This window comes from Chrysochloris asiatica, unplaced genomic scaffold (assembly GCF_000296735.1).
Source record: "Chrysochloris asiatica unplaced genomic scaffold, ChrAsi1.0 scaffold00041, whole genome shotgun sequence".
NCBI classification, from domain to species: Eukaryota; Metazoa; Chordata; class Mammalia; order Afrosoricida; family Chrysochloridae; genus Chrysochloris; species Chrysochloris asiatica.
Genome location: NW_006408559.1, coordinates 8636357 through 8658778, shown reverse-complemented (window position 1 = coordinate 8658778; position 22422 = coordinate 8636357). Strand labels below are relative to the sequence as shown.

General features: G+C 46.4%; 2 protein-coding genes and 1 pseudogene across 2 annotated transcripts; 2 read left to right on the top strand and 1 right to left on the bottom strand.

Moving 5' to 3' along the window:
• The first annotated feature begins 788 nt into the window (after positions 1 to 788).
• LOC102825205 (chromosome unknown open reading frame, human C7orf49) lies at positions 789 to 2393 on the top strand. Its single transcript, XM_006861233.1, has 3 exons — positions 789 to 925; positions 1648 to 1817; positions 2113 to 2393. Exons 1-3 carry the CDS (start codon positions 789 to 791, stop codon positions 2391 to 2393), a joined length of 588 nt encoding a protein of 195 aa, XP_006861295.1.
• Positions 2394 to 3925: 1532 nt separating this feature from the next.
• TMEM140 (transmembrane protein 140) lies at positions 3926 to 4504 on the bottom strand. The gene has a single exon (XM_006861232.1). It carries the CDS (start codon positions 4502 to 4504, stop codon positions 3926 to 3928), a length of 579 nt encoding a protein of 192 aa, XP_006861294.1.
• Positions 4505 to 5244: 740 nt separating this feature from the next.
• LOC102824439 overlaps positions 5245 to 22422 on the top strand; it is a 36004-nt pseudogene continuing 18826 nt past the window's right edge.

The following is a 22422-nucleotide window of genomic DNA, read 5'->3' as shown; positions in this document are numbered from 1 at the left end:
TAGCCTGAAAGTTGTATTTTTTTTTTTAATTAAAAATTTTTTATTGTGAATTGAGTGAAAGTTTACAGGACACATCATCAGTTTTACATTCAACAAATCATATAGTTTGTTTCATAACAATGATTATAATCCGCTTCATGCACCATCAGTCAACAGTATTTCTCTCTATTCATTTTAGCTTTTTTTTTTTAAACACTCAGGCATAAATAATAATGTAAACCACCAAAGGGCACATTCTGCAAGTCTGCCTGCCGACCTCAGCTGCTTCTCTTCATGGTAGCCTGAAGGTTTCTTATAACCAAAGGGAGGAGAAGAGAAGCTGGGAGTCAGAAAGGAAGCGATCACAGAGCTCTCTTGGAGTAGGATCAGTGGGGCACCCTAAGGATTGAAAATCTGGGTGGCAGAGGAGGGGAGACATTTGATGATTCTACCTCCTTCCTTTCTCTTTGAAGGTGCTTGCCATGTGGTCCGTGGCTCAGTGCTGTGACTTCTGGTTGGGCCATTGGAGGGTATATCATTGAGAACAAGGTGCAAGAGGCCCATTGTCTCCCAGCCCATGGCTGCTGGAGTCTCCTGCCCCCCCCCCCCCCCCCCCCCCCCCCCCCCCCCGTAACTGATGGCTGGAAGTACTCTGACTAGAGTTCACTGGGTTTGTTCTTCTCATTAGGCAGTAAGAACTGGATTCCATTCAGGACAACAGACCTGTCCTTCCTGGTGACACCAGTAGGATTTGCTGTCCTATAACAGAAAGCAAGTTATTTAGGCCTAGGCCCTGCAAGACTGGAGAGATGGAAATCGCAGCATCTGGGAATAAGAATAGGGTCCTACCTGCGTGGATGACAGCCCAGGTGACTGAGAGTGTGAGGCCCACAAAGTCCCCCAAGAGGAGGAGAACAGCCGTGGCCAGGACAGCATCAGCTGCAAGGTTTGGCATCTTCCAGAGAGTGGGGTCGGGAGAGGGGCTCCAATTCCTTGGAGATCTCTAAGTGTCTAGGCATCAGTCTTCCCCTGGATCTAGGAGCTTCCCAGCGCACGGACCCCAGGTCCAAAGGACACATTCCACTCCTGCCTCTTCTTTCTTGGTGGCAGTAGGTCCCTCTTGTCTCTGCTGACTTCTCTCTCCTTTTATGTCTCAAAAGAGATTGACACAAAATACAACACACAGGTTAATTACATCAGAGCAGGCCTGATCACATAAGATTCTATCATGGGGCAGTTACATCATATTTTAGATCTCATCATTGGGGGTGCCCAATGACTTAACTGCCAAATCTTGAAGCATCCAGGCCCAGCCAAGGTGACACAGAACCGTAACTATCACACCGCCCTCCCTTTCTGATAGTTGTTGGCTTCCTTTAAACACAATCATGACTTGAGTTGGTCACATCTTAGCGTGCTGGTCTATGTGATCTGAGGTCATTATATGTGCTACCCGGTTTGACCCTTAGGAGCTGCCATGGGTCCCCGTGTCCAGATTGGGAGTGGGAGGCCGTTGGAAAGCCCCTTACTGGGGTCTGCAGGGACTCTACACAGTCACTGGGTGGCACAAGGAGGTAGCTCAGGTCAGGGGTGCCCAGCTCTCATCCCTGGGAAGCCCAGGCCACCAGCCTCCTTTTTGCCATCAGTGACACCCAAGTCCTGTTCCAGACTTCCTGCCACGAGGACCGTGTACTGCCTGAATGAAGCGGAACTTGTCGATGTTGCCCTGGGAATCCTGATTGAGGTGAAGTCCACTGTGGATTTCTTACCCCCTTGCCTTCCCCTGCACCCCGCAGTTCTGAGAGTTGGGAACCCCCATATTTTTATTCAGTTGAAAGGTGAGCTCATGGGGATATAACTGATTAGAATGAGAGAGCCCAGGTCTCTTTCAAAGGCCAGGGCTAGAAACAGCATGGGCGGAGACCAGGCCCGGTGGCTGTGAACCTTGGAGACGCCCAGCTCCTCTCCTCCCATTACCCGCCTGTCCCCTCTGCAGCTCCTACCCACCCCCTCTATGGAGGAGGAATCAGGGAGAATGTGCCCTCCTTGCCTGGGTGACTCTCTGGGGGCGGGGAGAGGGGGGTGGCCTGTGGTGTTACTGAGGTTCCTGGGCCCTTGGTACCCAAACAACAGCAGTAAAGGAAAGCATGTGCCGTCTGCAGGGCCACAAACAGGAAGAGCTCTGGGAGCAGCAGGTCCTGGCTGGCTCTGATAAGCTGGAGCTCTCCCCCAACCACTCGAGGTCACCATGGTCTCCTGGGGGCCAAAGTGATGTGGACGACAATGGAGAGGACGCCCTGCCCGTCAGCCATGGCCCTTCCCAGGGGCTGGGGAGGGCCGACCCTGTCTGCAGCCAAAGTCAGGAGGAAGAGGAGGATGCCTTGAAATATGTCCGAGAGATCTTTTTCAACTGAGGGACACGGTGTGGGACTGTCTGTTGGCAGGCTGTTTGCCCTGGGCCTCCTGCCTCCTGGGACGGAGAGAAGCCCTGGCAGCTGCCTTCCTGGGTGTGTGGCAGTGAGGAGCAGCACCTCTCCCAGCCACAGGCCTTGGCGACCCCCATCTGTTTTAGTCTGTTTTCGGGGCCGGGAAATATGAACCAAAGAGTTAACTGTTTTCAATGAGAATCATAGGCCCTTCCTACAGGGAGATCTGTATCAGTGAGCCCCGCCTCCTCCAGACAAACCCTGCCCACCATCCTGTCCCGGCCTGTGGCGCCCACTTAGGAGATTGACATCACGTAGGTCTCCCCATCTGGTGGGGTGAGCACAATTCTGGGTCCAAAACAAGAGCAGAACAAAGGTAACACTGAGGCCGCGAGATGATGCAGGTGCCCGGACTTCGGCCTTGAGGTGCTGTGTGGCTCTGAGGGGCAGGGATCACGTGCCTCCCTCATGCTGCCTCCAGCACAGGAACTCACTGCACCTGAACCCCTCTGGGTTTAGGCTAGATTCTCTAGAGGCGCAAAACCAGCCAGGAAAGTATGTACAAATATATATTTATTTCTTGTCAATGACTTGTGGTTGTGCGGGTGGCAAGTTGCCGATCTGATCTGTGAGTCATGCCCGGAGCTCTTCCTGACACGTGGCTACGGCTACAGCCAAAATGGGTGGGGCAGGCCATAGGCTGGTGACGTCATAGGACCGGAGGCCGAGCAGTGAATTTTTCCTGAACTACCACACGTAGTGGGTGCAGGCCACAGCCCCCAGGGCAGGAAGGGCTGACACCATGGAGATTACCTGGGTAGTTACATAACACTGAGAGTCCGGCCTGGCCGAGAAGACACATAACATGAGCCATGGCTGGGCTGAGGTCCCGCTCCTGGGACACAACGCTGGTCTGTAGCGCTGCGCCCTTACCTGTTCTCCCAGGTCAGCTGAGGGAAGGCATCAGCCACAACCACCCCTACCCCCCCAGGGCCCCAAGGGGGGTGCTCTGCTGCCCCCATGTGCTGGTGGAGGGTGAATCAGCAGAGGTCAGGCCTGGGCCCACCGGCCCAGTTCAGGTGGGGACACTGGACAGGGAGCAGCTGAAGTGAGGAGGCCGCAGCGGGGAGGGGAGCAGCCAGTTCCTCGGATTCCGAGGGACACAGGTGCACCGTCTGGTGACTCTTTGGTTTCGCTTTGTCGGTGAGTCAGAACGGAGATTAGTTCCCATGACAGGAGACCCTCCTGAGAATACAGAAGGGAAGGTTTGTTCAGGTTAATTAAAGCAGATATTCACGTGTGACAATGAGCATGTGGGGTTTTTTGAGGGCCTGGAGGGCCTGAAGGACGCCCTGCCATCATGGTCTTTTGCAGTCATGGCCAAGGTCTTGTGGACCCCCACCCCGCCGCCCCTCCACGGTGGGTTCCCTTGCTGATGCTTGAGGGACCAGATGACTGAGCAGCCTGTGCCTTCTCTGGCACCTTGGGGATGCGAGGCTGAGACAACACTCACCCTGCAGTTAGTGGCGTGAGCACGACAGGACTAGCAGCTCTCCACCTGGCTCGTCCTTCCTTGCCCACTGAGGGAAGGCCACCATGGCCGTAAGCAGGAGAAGCAGCAAGACCTGGGCCGAGCACAGAGCCAGAAAGCCTGGCCCCAGCAGGTCCATCTGGAGCCATCTCCACATGGAGGTGAGGAAGAGGCCCATGCCACTGGCCAGCAGCACTGAGGAGGCCGCCACGAAGCCCACAGCCAGCTGCCACTCGCCCACTTCCCCCTTGCACCGGGCCAGGAGGAGGGGCATGGGGACGAAGAGGGTGAGGACCAGGGCCCCATAGACGCCCAGCCGGGCCAGGGCCAGGCCAGCCCACGACACGCCCAGGGCGGCCAGTTCAGGGGGCTGCGGGCACTGCAGATGACCGAGACTGTCGTTCCACAGGCATAAGTTGTAGAAGCCGATGCGCAGGTCGGGCAGCTCCAGGATGTTGCCGGCCTTCCAGAGCAGCGCGTAGAAGAGCAGGCTGATGACTGCCACCGCTAGGCCCATGGTGCCCAGGAACGGCAGGTGGCTGACCCACCGAGGCTTTGGGATGGCCATTCTTTCCACGCACCTGAGGGGAGGCACCCCATGAGTACCCAGCTTCCCCTCCCTCCAACTCAGCAGCTGTCTCCCTGGGCTGAGTTCAGTGGGGTCAGCATTGGGCTGCTAACCAGGTCGGTGGTTCAAACCCACCAGCTGCTCCACGGGAAGAAAGCTATGGCAGTATGCTTCCGTAAAGATGACAGCCTAGGAAATGCTCTGGAGCCGTTATGCTCTGTCCTACAGGGTCGTGATAACCTGGAATCACCTCGGTGGCAGTGAGTTTCCTTTAATTTCTTAGGTATACTAGTTGCCATGGAGTCGACTCTGACATGGTGACCCCCTGTGTCCCACATGAAACTGGTTTCCATGGCTGATTTTTCAGGAGTGAATCGGGGCGCCTCCGGGTGGGCAGGAACCTCCAACTTTTCAGTTTGGGACTGCGCACAGTTCCCACCCTCCATGCTCCTCCCAGAGGCTTGGAACGCCTGCAGAATCAGAACCCCAGTGTCCTTGCCAATCTTGGCCACAGGTTAAATAGGACAGGCCATTGTTTTATTGTGATGGCTTCCTCCCATGGGGACATTGGGCCCTGGCGCTGCCTTGCGGAAGCGATTCATCGGGCCAACCATGCTTGCCACAAAGGTAGGGTTTTGTGTCTGCGTTGTCAGTCTGCTATGAAGGGAAATTTTAACCCTCACAGCCATATAGAGCATTTCCCAGCAGGAACGTATTTGGTCTGGTCTGGCGTGCGTTTAATGGATTCAGGGGCCGTACAGCATGAAACGGGTTCCCAGGGCACATGGGGTACTCACAGGTAAGCCAGGCCTTAGGAGCCAGTTAGGCTAGGAGTCACATTTGGGACCGCAAACAAACCGTTAGGAAACATTTTTGACCTGAAAACAGCTCAATAAAAAAAAAACAAAAAACATGGCCCCAAGAAAGAAATTGTACCAACTCACACTTTGCACACCCCGCCCCTCCACTGCCTTCTGTTTGACTTCCTCGTTTCCTCTCAGCTGACCTTTTGAAGAATTTAAATGGAGAGTAGAACCAAATAAAATAAAAGTGGAGTTTAAAATCCTCGGACCAGTCCTGTGAGGGCCGAGGTAGTCCCCGTTTCCCCCTGCTTATTTGGTACACGCTAAGCACCCTGGTTCCCCCTCCCTGGCTCGCCTGCACTTATATGGCAGTCCCTGAATCCCTGGGCTTCACCAAGGCTCCACCAAGGCATGTGACCTGGGTACCCGCCCACTGCCAACTTTCCAAGCCCTGTTCTCAATCCCAGCAGAATGCCTGGCCCCAAGTTCGGCACATTTTGTAATGAACGAAAATGCTTATCCTTTAGATGGGAGCCGGGGTGGCACAGTGAGTTAAGCATTGGCTGCAAACCCTAAGATCGATGGTTCGACTCCACCAGATTTCTCTGCTGCTGTAGAAATTGTCTCAGAAACGCTACGGAACAGTCTGTATCCTGTCCTACGGGGTAGTTATGAGTCGCAATCGACTCCGTGGCTGTTTTTGTTTTGTTTTGTTTGGTTTTGATTCTTTATAGTTCTTTCTTAAGACAGCTGAGCTTCCTAAGGTCAGTGGCCGTTTTTCTGTCCCCAGCACGGGGATGCTCCACATGTTCTTCCTTTGACACCGGGAAAGGAGCCAGAGCTGGCGTCCTGAGACTGGAGGTGTGTCCTCGCCGAGTTTCCTAACGGTTTCACAGAACTCTGAGAGCCCTTCTGCTCTATGACGTCTAGTAATCACGTCCCCAAGCATTTTAGGCCCTTCCATGATTTTGCCTTCAGAGGGCAAAATGCTGTGTCACTGTTGACATTTATTTAAAATTGTAAACAATCCATGCTGACGGTGGGAAATGGGAGAAATAGAAGACAGTGCAAAGCAAAGGTGAACCCATCTGTAACTTCAGGTGGGGAAATAACCACTGTCAACAGCACATCCCCTTCTACTATAAAAGCTGCAAAGCTGGGATCCACTGGTCTTTAAAGGCTTTGTTTCGGAACACAGAGGCAACTTGGCAGTCTTTTATTCAATGCTTGAGCTCATCTCTTTCTTTAACCACTTTGCCTAGTGTTAAGTAGGTCCAACCAACCACCTTCCCTATACTTCTTATTCTGTCATAATTATAGAAAAGCGTCACACATGCATTTGCCAGAGCCTAGCTTCTCACCAACACTGACCCACTAGTGATACCACTTTGCCTTGCAGCCAGGGGTTAGCATTGCCCTCTTTCTTGACCCAGCAACATTAAGACAAGTCAGACTCAAGGACTCATTTAGGAAACATCCTTACGATTTAGTTTCTCTAGAACCACTCTCAGTACGAAATGTCTTAGGGTTTCAAAAATTTCATGGAAAAAATAATGAAATTAAAAGATAATGCAACTTTTCCATAACTTTTCTGAAGTCTCCTCGAATGTATACACTTAAGATTTATCTCAAGGAAATGACTCACGTGCTGGTAGAGTCTGGCAAATCCCAAGTCTGTGTGTACAACATCAAGCTGAAAGTTTGTCTGGATACTAGAGTTTTAGATCAGTCCAAAATCAACAAGACAGTCGAGGCTGCAGCAGGCTGAGGCTGTGGAAACTGACCGATCCTAGATAAGCAACAAGGCTTGCCACCGGCTGTGATGATGACCAATTGGATACAGGCCACACCCCTAAGGAAACGCCCCTTACAACTGATTGGCTAGCACATGAAGCCCATCATGGAAGAGGGGCCTCTTCACAAAATGGAGGATGCCTACTCAACCAAGCTGCCAAATTGCATCATTTTCTATCTACCAAACTACATCATTTTACATATGCAAACCAATTAGGCCTAATCACGTTGACACATAACCTTACCCATCCCACTGTGTAACAGCAGGGTAACTCAAATATTTTCCACACACACAAGTGATAGAAAAGTGGTAAAATGGGAGTCTGTCAAAGATGGAAAATTTACGAGGCTCGTAAAGATAAGCAATCTATCACATCCAAATCTCACAGGTTTCATCGTCTAATGCTGTCTTAAATTGTTTCGAGCCCATACATATAAGGGAGCTTCAAAAATCTGTAAACAAATGGAATGAAAAGAGAATGGAATTTCCCTAGGGACTTTTTGAAGCGCCCTTGTATATGTTCTGGAATTTGCTACCAAAGATGACTAATGTGGGGGCTCTGTCTTCTCCGGCAACATTAACAGCAATTCTGACATACTTCCTGTCTGAGAAGGAATGGGGCACCTCTCTGTGCCAACCATTATTCTTCCCTTCTTCCCATCTCCCCTCTTTTAGCTTCAGCTGCAATGATCTCTGGTATTGCCCCAAACTCCAGGCAAGCTCAGAACTTGGAACGAATACTCGTCTGTAGTTCACCTGTTTCTCTCCCTCATCTCCTTCAGGCCTCTGCACAAATGTCCCTTTTTCAGCAAAGTCTGCCCTGCTCAGCATTTTCAAAATGGCGCACCTTCCTAAGAAGCTTGCCAAACCATGAAAGATGTGCATCTCTTGCCAACCCAAGTTTTTACCGCCCATATTGCCAGTCACTGATATTCAGGGTTTCAGGTACATCTCATTCTTCCCTAATTTGCAGCAAAGCAAAAATGATTTGTCTTTGTTCCTGTGACTTAGCAAACCCCTAAATACTTTAAAAAGTTTCCAAGCAAATTTTGTCACTTCCAACTAACAATTTTACTAGCGGTGGTGGTGGTTGTGTGCCATCCAGTTGGTTCTGATTCTTAGTGAGCCTCCCTCTACAAGGTTTCTCAGGCTGTAGCTTTTTATGGGAGCAGAAAGCCTTATCTTTCTCCGGTGGAGCTGCTGATTGATTTGAACTACTGACCTTGCAGTTAGCAGCCCAGTTCATAACCGCTATGCTATCAGGGCTCCTTTAGTTTTACTAATGTCAACAATTTATTATATTAACTGGTATTTTCTTTGCTCATGAGCTCTATTAAAGTCCTCAGCTTTGTCTACCATTTTTTATTTTGTTTTTTTCTTCTTCTGAGAATTACCTCCTACTAACATTCCCTAGTACCCCCACTCTCTGGGCATTTTGCCTAACCAAACCACTCCCGTCATCCCCCCTTTCCCAGTACCAGTGCCAAGTAGTGCTCCATTCCTCCCACAACCCCCACCCTCAGGGTCTGTAGATTTGCATGTCAGGTAAGTAAACTCAAGTGTGAAACAATGGAGCAAGATGAATCTCAGATGACTGTCTGTCCACCTATCATTTGTTCATAATCTGTCCTGCAGAAATCTCAGGGTCTATCAGAAAGTATTGCTAGGAAGGTTCTAGTTCATACATACATGCTCGGCTTTTCCCCAAGCCAAATAGGTTTAAACAAGTCTCTATAATCAAAGGATGGCTGCAGGTAAGTTCTCCCGGTAGTGTGCTTGTCTTGGTCTCTTTAGGGTGTCTTCAAAAAATAAGTTAAAAGGTTCAATCAAAACAGTGACTTCTGAGGGGATCTGTTGAGCTAGCTGAATTCAAGGCAGAGAGATCAGCTGAAAAGACTATGTATGGCAACTAATTTGGGAGATCCCAAAGGGGTCATCTTGGTAGATATTCTCGAAGGACACAAGACAATCGCAGTGGCTCCTTAGGAAGAAGTTTTAAGGAAACTGAAAACTTCATTGATGAGTAAAAGGCCAGGGAAGTTGTGCCTAGCAATTCACACTCATTCTTGTAGGGTAGCAAGGGTTATCCTGTGAGACACCTTACCCCATCCACCCTACAGTCCTGATCTTGCACATTTACGTCTTTTGGTCCTCAAAGTCAAAGAACATTGGAAAGGACCATGATTTGAGTCCCTGGAGGAAACCCAAACAGCCATATTGGTGAAAACGGAGGAGGGCAGAGTTCTTCAAGGAAGTTCTGTTGCTGTTCTTATGTGCTGTCCACAGCGACCCTGGATAGGGTTTCTGAGGAGCGGCTGGTCGACTTTGTGGTTCAAACCAACCTTGTGGTCTAGTGATTTAACACACAGAGCCACCCCAGGACTCCTCACATGCTGATAGTTTTGTTTTTCAAAGGTTTCTATGATTTTGTAGTAATACTTCTAGACTGATCTTCACAAAAGCCCAAACTAAATGTGTCATCTCCAGTTACACCCTCCTGTAGACCTTAGCACAACCCAGTGACCCCTTAATTTGCTACTGGGTTTTATCTAAGCACCCGTTTACCTTGGCATTTAAAGCATGAACAGCTCCCCACCCTCCTCCATCCCCAGGTTAAACTCTCACTAAGAATTCCAATAGGCTAAGTTCAGTTGCCACAAAACCAGGCCTCATCTCTAACTCTTTGAAAAATAAAAGGGGGGGGGGCACAGCTGGTATCAACAAGTGCAAGGTCTGCCCTCCTAGCCAACCTGCACCCCATGCTTCCTTAATTCCAAGCCATCAAATGTCCAGGTCTACTCCCTCTCTTTCAGGCCTGGGGAGACCATCCCTTCTTCCTCCAGCCTCTCTCAGGGCTCCTTGAGGTCATCTTATTATGTCTGTCTTTGAGGGAAGAAGGCTGAGGCATAGTAACTGACCCAAATTTCCACAGCCAAGTGGTGGTGGAGCCCACAGGCAGGAGTTTTTAAGACCCAGGACGTGTCTGAAGCCCTGCGAGAGTCAGCCTTTACTTCATATGCCCACAGGCCTGATCCTTCATCCATACATGACCTCATCCCTCTTAACAGCAGGTGTGGAGGCAGATCTCCTCACTCACTTTTTACAGAAGGAAGACAATGTGGTAAACAAAGCTACTAAACAGAGAGTTCGGTGTCCTGGGTTCAAATCCCAGCTCTCTTTACCATGCATCCTCAGACAAGTTACCCAACACTGTTAGCTGAGTGCTCGTATCTGGAGAGTAGCTTTAAAAATAGAACTTATTTTGTAGATGTTATGGGAAGTAAATGACTTATCTGCAGTACTTAGAACAGCTTTATGGGAAGCAGGTCACCTGACCTGATTCTTCCATGGAGCCGCTGGGTGGATTCAAACTGCTAACCTAACCTTTTGGTTACCAGCTGAACACAAACTCTGCGCCACCCAGAGCCATTACAGGTGAGTTTATAAACATGTAGATGGATTCCTGGGCAGCCCATAGGAAATGTGATGTAAGGTTGGCACTGAAGACTGATGAAGACACAAAGATTCCAGGAACAAAAAGGGAAGTGAGGGGAGAATCAGGTAGAGATGGAGGGTTGATGTGTGCTATGAATGGAGAGAGGTGATTAGGGAAGAAAGTAGGTGCTGAATAAGTCAGAAGTCTGAGGTTTAGCAATGCACAGAGCAAGGCTGAATGTTTATTAGCTGGAGAGGTCTCCAGCTCTAAGATCTTTCTGATGCAACACATTTAGCATCTGTGTGACCACAGCTTGGGTTTGCCTCTGGGGAAGATTGAAAAGGAGGGAGAATAAGATATGTGTCATATTTCCTTTGCAGACACATGGACCCACAATCTTAAGAGTTCAAGGTCAGCCAAGAGCTGTGTTTTTCAAATATGGGTAGGACATGCCCAGTGCCAAGCTTTAATGGAACTCTGTGACATCTCATTTAGTTAATTCTCCTGGCATGGTGCTGTAGGATAAGCACTAGACTATTAACCACAAGGTTGGCAGTTCAAACCCACCAGCTACTCCTTGGAAACACAGGGTCACTATGAGTCAGAACTGACTCAACAGCACTTAACAAAAACAACAACATGGGCAAAATATTGAGTTATACAGAAGGCATCAAAAGAAGATGGAAGGAATACAGAGTCACTCCACCAAAAAGAAATGGATAATGTTCAACCATTTGAAGACATAGAACTTGATTAAGAGCCAATGATAGCTACCCAAAATGTGGGGGCTATAAAGGCAAGAAGTGACTGGCTTACAAGTTTTCAAGAGGGAGTCTAGATTCAGAGGGTGAGGAGGAAGGTGGAATCTCCACTGAGTAGTATCCAATCTGTCTGGGCGGAGCTGATGAAAGGAGATTGGGATAGGTCTCTTGTGGTACAATAGTGAATAATTGTTATCAGGAATGATTGTGAGGGTTAGAAATGTAAAGGTAGATGTTTTGTAGCAAAAGGAGGGGAGCGATTGGCTTTGCAGTCCAGGAGCGGAGGTCCCTGGGACAATCAAGGGAGAAGAACGGAGTGCGGGACTCTACCCAGAGAAACAGTGATGCCAGAGATGGAGGCAGAGATGATGACAAGGAGAGATGGAGTGGCTGGGGAGTCTAGACTCAGAGAGAGAGAGGGGCTGTGTGCTGATGACCAAGGGGCAGGCTTGTGGGATATATCCTTTGGTTGGCTGATGGTGCATGGAGGGGATTGTAACCATGGCATTGAAATGCTATACAATAGGATGAATGTAAAGCTAATGTTCGCCCATGTAAAGTATCACATAATTCACAATAAAACATCAAAAAAAAAAAGAGCCAATGGTACTGAAGGAAGAAGTCTAAGGTCCACTGAAGAACAAAGCTCCAGAATTTGATGGAATACAAACTGAAATCTTTCAACAAACTGATACAGCACTGGAGGCCACACACTCATCTATACAAAAAAAAAAAAAAAAAAAAAGGAAGACAACTACCTGGCCAACTGATTGGAAGAGATCTGTGTTTGTGCTCATTCTAAAGAGAGGTGATGCAATGGAATATGGGAATCATCAGAAAATATCATTAATGTCACATGCAAATGACAGTTTGCTAAAGGTAATTTAAAAATGGCAATGACAGTACATTGACTGGGAACTACCAGATGTTCAAGCCAGATTCAAAAGAGGACATGGAATGAGGGATTCATTGCTGACATTAGATGGATTTTGGCTGAAAGCAGAGAATACCAGAATGAAGCTTACCTGTGCTTTATTGACTACACAAAGGCTTTTAACTATGTGGATCATGACAAGCTATGGACAACATTGCGGAGAATGAGTATTCCAGAACACTTAATTGTGTTCACAAGGAACCTGTACATAAACCAAGAGGCAGTCATTTGACCAGAACAAGGTGATGCTGATTGGTTTAAAATTAGGAAAGGTGTGTGCCAGGGTTGTATTCTTTCACCATGCTTATTCAATTTGTATGCGGAGCAAATAATCCTAAAGCTGAATTATATGCAAAAGAACATGGCATCAAGATTGGAGGAAGACTCATTAACAACCTGTGATATGCAGATGATACAACCTTGCTTGCTGAAAGCAAAGAGGACTTAAAATACTGATGAAGATCAGAGACCACAGCCTTCAGTATGGGTTGCACCTCAGTGTAAGAAAACAAAAATCCTCACCACTGGACCAATAAATAACATCATGATAAATGGAGAAAAGATTCAAACTGTCAAAGATTTCAGTTTGCTTGGATCCACTATCAACATTCATGGAAGCAACAGTCAAGAAATCCAATGATGTATTGCATTAGGTAAATCTGCTATACAAGACCTCTTTAAAAGTGTTCAAGAGCAAAACTGTCAGTTTGAAGACTAAGGTGCGCCTGACTCAAGCCATTGTATTTCCAATAGCTTCATATACCCGTGAAAATTCGGCAGTAAATAAGGTAGACTGTAGAATAATTGATGCATTTGAGTTAAGGTGTTGGAGAAAAATATTAAAAGTACTGCTAGAAGAACAGCAAATCTGTATTGGAAAAAGTATAGCCAGGATGGTCCTTAGAAGCCAGGATGGCTAGACTTCATCTATCATACTGTGGACATATTATCAGAAGGGACCAGTCCTTGGAGAAGGACGTTATGCTAGGTAAAGTGGAGGGGTCAGGGAAAAAGAGGAAAACCCCAATGAGATGTATGGGCACGGGAGAAGCAGCAATGGGCTGAAGCTTAACAATCTATTGTGAGGATGGTACAGGACCAGGCAGTGTTTTGTCCTATTGTGCATCAGGTTGCTATGAGTCAGAATTGACAGGACGGCACCTGACAACAACAACATTGTAAGTAGATATGTACATGGGAACAAATTGACTGTAGTAACGTAGTGAGTCGTGGTTACGAGTCAGGCTGCTAACCACAAAGTCAGCAGTTCGAAACTACCAGTTGTTCCACGGGAGAAAGATGAGGCTTTCTGCTCCCATGAAGATTTATAGCCTTGGAAACCCTTTACAGGGTTGCTATGGGTCGGAACCGACTCCATGGCACATAACCACCACCACCATATAATTATCAAACTTTTATATTAAGGTGCTGAGCTTCTTTTTTCCAAAATTTTCTTCAGTGTTGGTTCATAAATGGGAGAGAGAATATGCCTGGTTAATTTTTGATAGTTCCTGTTAATCTCTTTAGAATAATGGAGTACTAGGTGCCTTGTGGAGTCCTGTGAATTAATGTGCCAGACTGCAATGCCGTTTGAACAGCAAGGTTGGGAGTTCAAGCTCACCAGCTGCTCCTTGGAAACCCTACACAGGGTCACTATGGGTCAGGATCAACTCTATGGCACTATCAACAACAAAGGTGCCTTTTAATTACTGTGGTATAGTGGTATCACTGCCACTTTCTAGACTGACATTTTTATGGGTTTTTTTTTTTTTTCAAAGTATAGTTCAGGATTTGTTTCCCTCATTAACTACAGTCTTTAAGGTCAACTGATGGTGGAAAGGGAGAATCAAGGTCAGAAAGATAATTTAAAATATTTTAAATGATGTTTTTAAGTTTGATGGCAAAAAGCTTCCATCAACTATTAAAGCATTTATGGTTAGCACCTAGAATGATAAAGTCTGTTTTCTGTTTTGTAAAGGAAGAGAGACTTCAGCTAAAAGACTATGTAAGAATTGTTGTAACTTAAAAGGGTTTTGCCATGTGAAATGTGGAATTTGCTATAATTTTCCCCCCCCTAAGAGATTCTTTCCTCTATCATGTGCCTTATTTAATCTGCAAATCCTATTGTACAGGACACAATGTATAAGACCCTGAAAACATTGTACGTAAATGCTGAATATTAACAGAGTTCATTGACTCTGCCGGCAGGATCCCATTTGGACTCTGGATTTTCCTATCTGGGAAGGAGCAGCAGCACTGATTCATGGATCTGACACCACACTTCAGGTTCCTTTCCTGGCTCAGATCATCTGGGAACCTAGCTGCCTGGCTGTCTGGGGTGTGGAAGCTCTGATGGAATGAGCAAGGCTTCAGGTGAGAAAGTTATTTGGGTTTCAGAGGATCTGCTAATAATTGATGTTAACATCTGGTCTTGTGGTAGCTGTCATAATGTGTGGAATTTTAATTGATGAAAAAACTTCATATTGTGTTTAATTTCTTGGAGGATAGTTTATCTTCTTCTCAATAACAAATTTCATCTTTATCATCAAAAAAAAAAAAAAAAGAAGAAGACAGGGCTTACTGGTCACAAAGAGATTGGAGGAGCCCAATACTATGATCTGTGCTCCCGCTTCATGTCTGGAATGGAACGTATCCTTGGGACCCAATTTTCAACCAAGTGGTGGATAGGTAGGTCTACAGGGTGAACAACAACACTAGTGAGACCTTGAATGTCCAATCATTCACGATCAAAAGGGCACCATTTACCTAAGGACAAAATTCAGAAGGGTTGGGAAGGAGGATGGAATGGAATCAGGAACCCAAGGGAGGAAGTGGGATAGCTCAGTAATTCAACCATTGAGATGAAACAATGTGTCGGATTTGTTGAATGTAAAACTGATGATGTGCTCTGCAAAACTTAATTCAATTCACACTTAAAAATTTCAAAATAAAACAAAGACTATTTTACTAGAGAAACCATGAGACTTTGATAAAAAGTCAGGACCTATATCCCGATACCCACATATACAATGCTTAAGTGGTTCCATTACTGTTCAATTACTATTTGTCCAATTGTTCTGCTGCTGACCAGCTCTCACTAGGACTAGGCAGTGTTTTGTTCTGTTGTACTTTGGGTTGCTATGAGTCAGAACTGACTCCACGGCACCTATCAACAACAGCAAACACATCATTTTGCTGGGAACAAATGTACAAATTTTTTAGAGCGATCAAAAATAAACAAATCTTAAAAATGAAGCGTATGCCTATAAACTGGGGGCCCCTCCTCCTTTGGTTTCCACTGATGGAAGGAACTGAAGGGCAGCTGTGGAGGTCAGCTCACAGGGCCAAGCACCGAGTCTCGGGGTCGTTAGTTCTAACCCAAAAGTTTAAAACCACATCAGTGGTCCTTGAATGGATTCTGACTCACAGAGACCCCTTGCATGTCAGAGAAGATTGTGCTCCACTGGATTTTCAAAGGTTGTGACCTTTTGGGAGCCCCTGAGAGCTGTAAATGGTTTATGTTCTGTTACCAACATAAAGGTCGATGAGGTCACCATGAATTGGAATTGACTTAATGGCACTGACTTCTTTTTTCTTTGTTTGTCTTGTTCTTTTGGAAGTAAGTTGCCATTTTGAGACTAGAAACTGATGATTGTCCCATTTGCTTTTGGCTATGGCCTTCGGATCTCCTGTCCCCTCCCTCTCTCTTGTAATTTTGATAGAGTTAGCCTCCCCATGGACTGATGAGATTGGGCTTTCACTCGTGTCTCCCTCCACCTCCCATGTGTTTGGATGATGCCTGAGTGACAGGACTGGGGAATAGGAGCCTGCCCTCCAGTGGGGGCGAGACCAGAAAGGAAACCACAGGATGAAGTGAGGAAGGCTAACTGGTGGGAGGAAGAGAACGAGATCAGAGGAAGGGAAGATTCTGGGGAGTGGTGTCTGGTTTGAAGTCGCTGGGTGTGTACTAAGATTAAGGCCAGGCAGGCAAGAGCGGAGGGACATGGAGGCACAGAAAGGCCGGAGTGACCCGGAGGGAGGCAGGAGTCTCTTCCTTTCCCTGGATGGCCAGGGGCTCACACTGCTGGCCTCCCAAAGGGATCCAGGGCTGTGAAGAAGAGAGAAAAGTGCAGAGAGGAACTGACCCGCAGAGCAGCCTAGTGTCACAAGTGTCTGTCCTTGTTAAGTGCCTGTGTTGAGTCAGTTTTGACTCATAGCGACTCAGGAGTGGCTGGTGGGTTTGAACTGCTGACTTTCTGGTTACAATCCAGTACCATAGCAGGACTCCAAATGAAGTATTAAGGACTTCAAAAAGTTGTTGGAAAAATTCTGTTCTCTGATTCCATTTTTTCCCACTAATTTCTTAAACCTTTCTGACATTTTCTCCAGGACAATTCAAGGAGAGAGACCAAGGCCTTATCATTCAGCTTGTACTCAAAGATCAAAACAAAAGAATGTTTTGTTTGTGGGCATTTAAATGTTCAAAAGGCATTTTGAGAGGTGGCTGGATGGAAGTTAAGCCGGCAGATGGGATTTTTCTGCTGACTCCACTTCCATCCACCCTGCAGGGGAAGAGGTGCTTACCAGGCTATTTGCAACACGTATCAGACGACTTCAAAACACTTGGCTTGTGACATTAGAAGTAGATTGTGATCACAGACACAGAGATTGGCAGGTGCTAAGAGGCCCATTCTCCATCCCTCAGACCTCAGGTAAGAACTTCATCTTTTCCCCCTGGTTATTGTTGTTAAGTGCCATCAAGTTAGGTACTCATAGTGACCCTGCAGAAGGTTTCTGAGGAGCGGCTGGTAGCTTTGAACTGCCAACCTGAGGTTAGCAGTACAGTGCTTATCATGTAGTGCCATACCAGGGCTCTTTCCTGGTAGCTCTTCCCCCCAAACAAACCCAGTTCTGTGGAGTCCATTGTGACTCATAGGACAGGGTAGACCTGCCCCACAGGATATCTAAGACTGTCATCTGTACGGAAGCCGCCAGCCACACCTATCTCCCACACCGATCTCCCACACCGATCTCCCACACGGATCTCCCACACCTATCTCCAGAAGCTGGAGGGTTGGGACTGGTACCTTCTTGGGTAGTACCCTAATGGTTAACACGCTGTACCACTAGGCCCCCCGGTAGCTCTTCAGGTGGGTGTTAACTGTCAGTCTTAGCTTCTCAAAAGACTGGGACAGCTGGGGCAATAGCAGCTATTTTTTTTTTTTTTTTTTTTTTCCTGAGTCTAACAGAGTCCAGAGTCCAGATGTGGCGTGGTGGGATAAAGCACTGGACTACAAGGTTAGTTTGAACCACAGGGTCGGTAGTTCAAACTCACCAGCCAGAGGGTGAGGGGAGGCAGGACTTTATTCCTTTCCCTGACTGCCAGGGACCTCCACAGGGAGCCAGGGCTGGGAAGAAGAGATGAAACCCTAAACAGGGTCACTATGAGTCGGAACCGACCCTGTGGCACTTAACAACAACAACAGTGCTAACAGTTAACACTAACTGAAAGGTGGGAAGTTCAAGTCCCAGAGGGGCCTCAAAAGAAAGATCAGGATATCTACTTACAAAAAACCAGCCACTGAAAGCCTCGTGGAGCACAGTTCCACTTGGGGACACTATGAGTTGGCATCAACTAGAATGGAGCCCCTCCTGCCACCAATCAGACCAAGGTTATCTGCCCTCACCCCAAACGCTAGAATTAGGGTGCCCTTCCAAGCTCCGTGGAAGCCCACTTTTGGCTGGACTGAGTAAGCAGAGGCAGGTGTAAGACCAGGGAATCAAGACAAGGTTCTGCATAATCTCTGTTTTAATGAGAATATGACTTCCATTTATCTGAAGATCAAATTTGCAAAGATACGTATGTATGTATGTATGTATTTATTAATGCACTTTAAGGTTTATCATGTTGAGGCCTAATCCAGGTTAACTACTGAAGGAATTACAATATCCAGCTCCCAGAAAGATTGCTAGAAATAAAAAAAATCACAATATGGAATGGAGACAGCTTGGTGGAATGGAGTGTCTCGGAAAAACCCCAACAAACAAACCAGTTGCAATAGAGTTGATTCGGACTTGTGGTGAGGCCATGCAGGTGGGAGTAGAACTGTGCCCCAGGAGGGTTTCAGCGGCTGAGTGTTTGGAAGTAGACCACTTTCTTTCTGAGGCACCTCTAGGTATAGCTGAAGGCTTAACTATTTGTGCTCCCCAATGACTGTAGCACAGCCTTACATCAAGGTTGGGGAGTACAGTTGCACTGTAGGTAAGCACTGGACTGTGAAGGTCCACCACACCAGCTGCTCTGTGGGAGAAAGATGGGGCTTTCTGCTTCTGCAAAGATTTACAAGCTTGGAAACCTGATACAGGGTCGCTATGACTCAGAACCTTAACAACAACAACAACAATAAAATCATGAAAACATTTATTCAATGAAAATATTAAAATGTGAGGCTTTTGTTTCTTGGTATATCATCCATCTAGCGCTGTACATCAGAAGGTAGTGTTTCCATCGCTCTAATCCTTCTTGTGTCTGGCCCTAGCCATGGTATTTTTCAATACTTTCATATGCATGTGAAAGTTGGACAAGGACCAATGAAGATCACAAAAGAATTGATGCATTTGAGTTATGGTGGTGGAGAAGAATATTGAAGGTACCATGGACTGCCAGAAGAATAAACTGGTTTGTGTTGGAAGAAGTACAGTCGGCGTCTTCCTTAGAAGCTAGGATGGTAACACTTTGTCTCTCATACTTTGGACATGCTATCTGGGAGATTTAGTCCCTGGAGAAGGACATCATGCTTGACAAAGTGGAGGGTCACCGAAAAAGAAGACCCCCAGCAAGATGGATTGACACAGTGGCACCAGAGATGGACTCAAGCATAGCAACAGTTGTGAGGCTGACCCAGGACTGGGCGGTGTTTCCTTCTGTTGGACATGGGTCACTATGAGTCAGAACTGACTTGATGGCACCTAACAACAAAAACACCAACGCTTCTCCAAAGAATTCTGCACTCTTCAGTTTACACCATGTCAAAAGGGCAGTTTTGCTATCCTAGCGGGCATTGTGGGTTAATGTACTGGACTGCAAGTCTAGTTTGAACAACAAGGTTGGCGGTTTAAGCTCCCCAGCTGCTCCTCCGAAACCTTATCCAGGGTCGCTATGAGTCGGAACTGACTCCACGGCATTTAACAATAACGACAACAACAGAGGGACTCAAATTGTGTTTCTTTTCAGTGTTTTTGAATTTGGGGAACAAAAAGACGTCTGAAAAGGCAAGATCAGGGCTGTAGGTGGAAAGGGGTAAGTTTCCCCAGGAAATTTTCATAAAATAACACTTGTTGTCCACCAAGAACAAGTATCGAAAAAAAATCTCTCTGTGGAATTACCTGATGCCGTTTTCAACTTGCTAAAATTCCTTCTTGTTGTTGAAGTATGATGGAGTCAGTTCCAACTGCTAGCAACCCTGTGTAGGGTTTCCGAGGAGCCACTGGTGGGTTGGAACCATTGACCTTGTGGTTAGCAGTCCAGTAGTTTATTCTACAGGGTCACACCAGGACTCCGATTATCCCTTAGGAATTCCAAAAAATGGTCTCTATCTGCTCTGAATTACCTGGCATCCTAATGTCCTGGTGTGGCGCTGTGGGTTAATGCGCCAGACTGTAAAGTCGTTTGTTTGAATTGCAAGGTTGGCAGTTCAAGCTCACCAACCGCTCCTCGGAAACCCTATACAGGGTTGCTATGGGTCGGAACCAACTCGATGGCACTTAGAAACAACAGCGATACTAAGGAGTCCTAGTGTGGCTCTGTGGGTTAATGTTCCAGACTGCAAAGCCATTTGAACTGCAAGGTTGGAGGTTCAAGCTCACTAGCTGCTCCTCGGAAACCCTATACAGGGTAGCTATGGGTCGGCTTAACAGCACTTAACAACAACAATGATGCTAAGACAAATGAAATACTGAAAGAACTTGTCTGCAATCATCCACCGATCAAAAAGACATGTTTAAACAGGTTTATTTGGAAAAAAGTCTTGTATATATGAACTGAAACCCTAATATTAATATTGTTTGACTTACCCTTGCATACTTAGCATATAAAAGTTTATGCTAAAAGCTAAGGTATACATTCAAAGACACAAAGCCAAAAATGAAACACAAGGCCGTAGTCAATTTCCAGTAGAATGATGCACCTTAGGGATTCTGAGACTCTAAATTTTTACAAGAGCAGACAGTGTCAGCTGGTGGGTTTGAAGCTCTGACCTTCAAGTTAGCAGTCCACTGCTTAACCCACGGTGCCACCAGGGGCTCTAATGTATACATTGTTGCTGTTGTTAACACCAATTATTTGTTGTTTAGTGCTGTCAAGTCAGTTTTGACTCATAGCCTGGCCCTGTATAGGGTTTCCAAGGAGCGGTTGATGGATTTGAACTGCTGACCTTGCAGTTCAAGCTGACCTTACAGTCCACTGCTTATCCTACAGTGCCACACCAGGACTCCTGGTACCAATTGTTGTTGTTGTTAAGTGCCATCCTATTGATTCTGACTCATAATGACCCTGTATAGGGTTTCAGAGGAGCAACTGGAGAGTTTGAACCACCGACCTTGCGGTTCAAACTGACGTTGCAGTCCAGTGCATTGCCCCATAGTGCCACACCAGGACTCCCCATAAAAATAAACAGAAAAAGAATGTGATGAGATAAATCATAAACCACTGTAAATAGCCAACATAGGAAACACAATTCTATTACCTTTCCTAATGTAATCAAAGGTGCCAAGTCAAATAACTTTCTCCTACCAAATCTGCAGATAAAAATATTTCAGAGTGTGGCCTATAGAAACCCTTCAAGCCTGGAAATGGAACCCATGCCTGGGGATTAACTTTCAGCCCAACAACAGACAACCTGTCAAGTAAACAATGAAGCCCATGAGGAATGTACTTCTTAGAAGGATGAACCCTGTAAGGATCGAAAGGGCAAGATTTGTTCAGAAACCAAGCCCAGAAGACAGGAAGGGACAGGAAAGAAGGACAAATGAAAATGAAGAACCCAGGGAAAATGTGGGGGGCAGAAATGCTGTTACACTGAGGAGATTGTAACCAATGTCACAAAACAAACTGTGCACAAATTGCTGAATGGAAAACAAATTTACTCTGTAAGCTTTCTCCCAAACCACAACTAAAAAAAGAAAAAAAAGTGCCATAAAACTAGGTTCATACAATTTGTTGTTGTTGTTGTTGTTGTTGCGTGCCGTCAAGTTGCTTCCGACTCATAGTGACCTTGTATAGGGCTTCCGAGGAGCAGCTGGTGAACTTGAACCACTGACCTTGTGAGTCAAACAGATTTTGAAGTCAAGCCCATGAACCACAGAGCCACACCAAGACTCTCATACATGATGGTGAATGGGGAATATCGCACCAAGTTTCTGGGGAGCAATTTGGCAATATTCATTAAAAGCCCTAAAATGAGGCATACTTTTAGATCCAGTAATTCTACTTCTGAGAAAGAAAGATGAGGCTTTCTGCTCCTGTGAAAAATTATAAACCTTGGAAACCCTGTGGTTACTATATATCAGAACTGACTTGATGGCTCACAGCAGTAACAAAAGTCCAACTTTTACTAATGGATTCTGAAATATTAATCAGAAATGCAATCAGTGATTTGTTTTCAGGAGTATTTACTTTGGCAAAAAATGTGACTGCCCAAATCAGAAGTCTTTTATGACACATTAAGCGGCCTTTAACAAAAACAGATACAAAAGTACACCACATAGCATGCCTGAATATTTATAAAGATACGGAGAAGAAGGCATTTATGTTATGATGCAATAAGTCAATGTTTTGATATATGATAGGAGTCCTGGTATAGTGCTGAACAATAATGCACTGGAGTACATGGTTGGTTTGGACTGCAAGGTCGGCGGTTCAAACTCACCAGCTGCTCCTCAGAAACCCTTAACAGGGTCACTACGAATCAGAACTGACTCGACTGCACTTAACAGCAATGATGTTGATGTTAGGTGCCATCAAGTCGGTACCGACCCATAGTGACTTTATGCACAGCAGAACGAAACACTGCCAGATCCTGGGCCAGCCTCACTACTGTTGTCACGCTTGAGTACATCGATGCTGCCACTTGGCCAGTCCATCTCGTTGGGGGTCTTCCTCTTTTCCTTTGACCCTCCACCTTACCAAACA

Excerpts from the sequence above, each read along its gene's own strand:
- TMEM140 (XM_006861232.1), bottom strand. The coding sequence starts at position 4,504 with ATGGCCATCCCAAAGCCTCGGTGGGTCAGCCACCTGCCGTTCCTGGGC.
- LOC102825205 (XM_006861233.1), top strand. The coding sequence starts at position 789 with ATGGAAATCGCAGCATCTGGGAATAAGAATAGGGTCCTACCTGCGTGG. Across the intron at positions 926-1,647 it reads AGGACAGCATCAGCTGCAAG|ACTTCCTGCCACGAGGACCG; the intron begins GTTTGGCATCTT and ends GTCCTGTTCCAG. Across the intron at positions 1,818-2,112 it reads TATTTTTATTCAGTTGAAAG|CAGTAAAGGAAAGCATGTGC; the intron begins GTGAGCTCATGG and ends CCCAAACAACAG.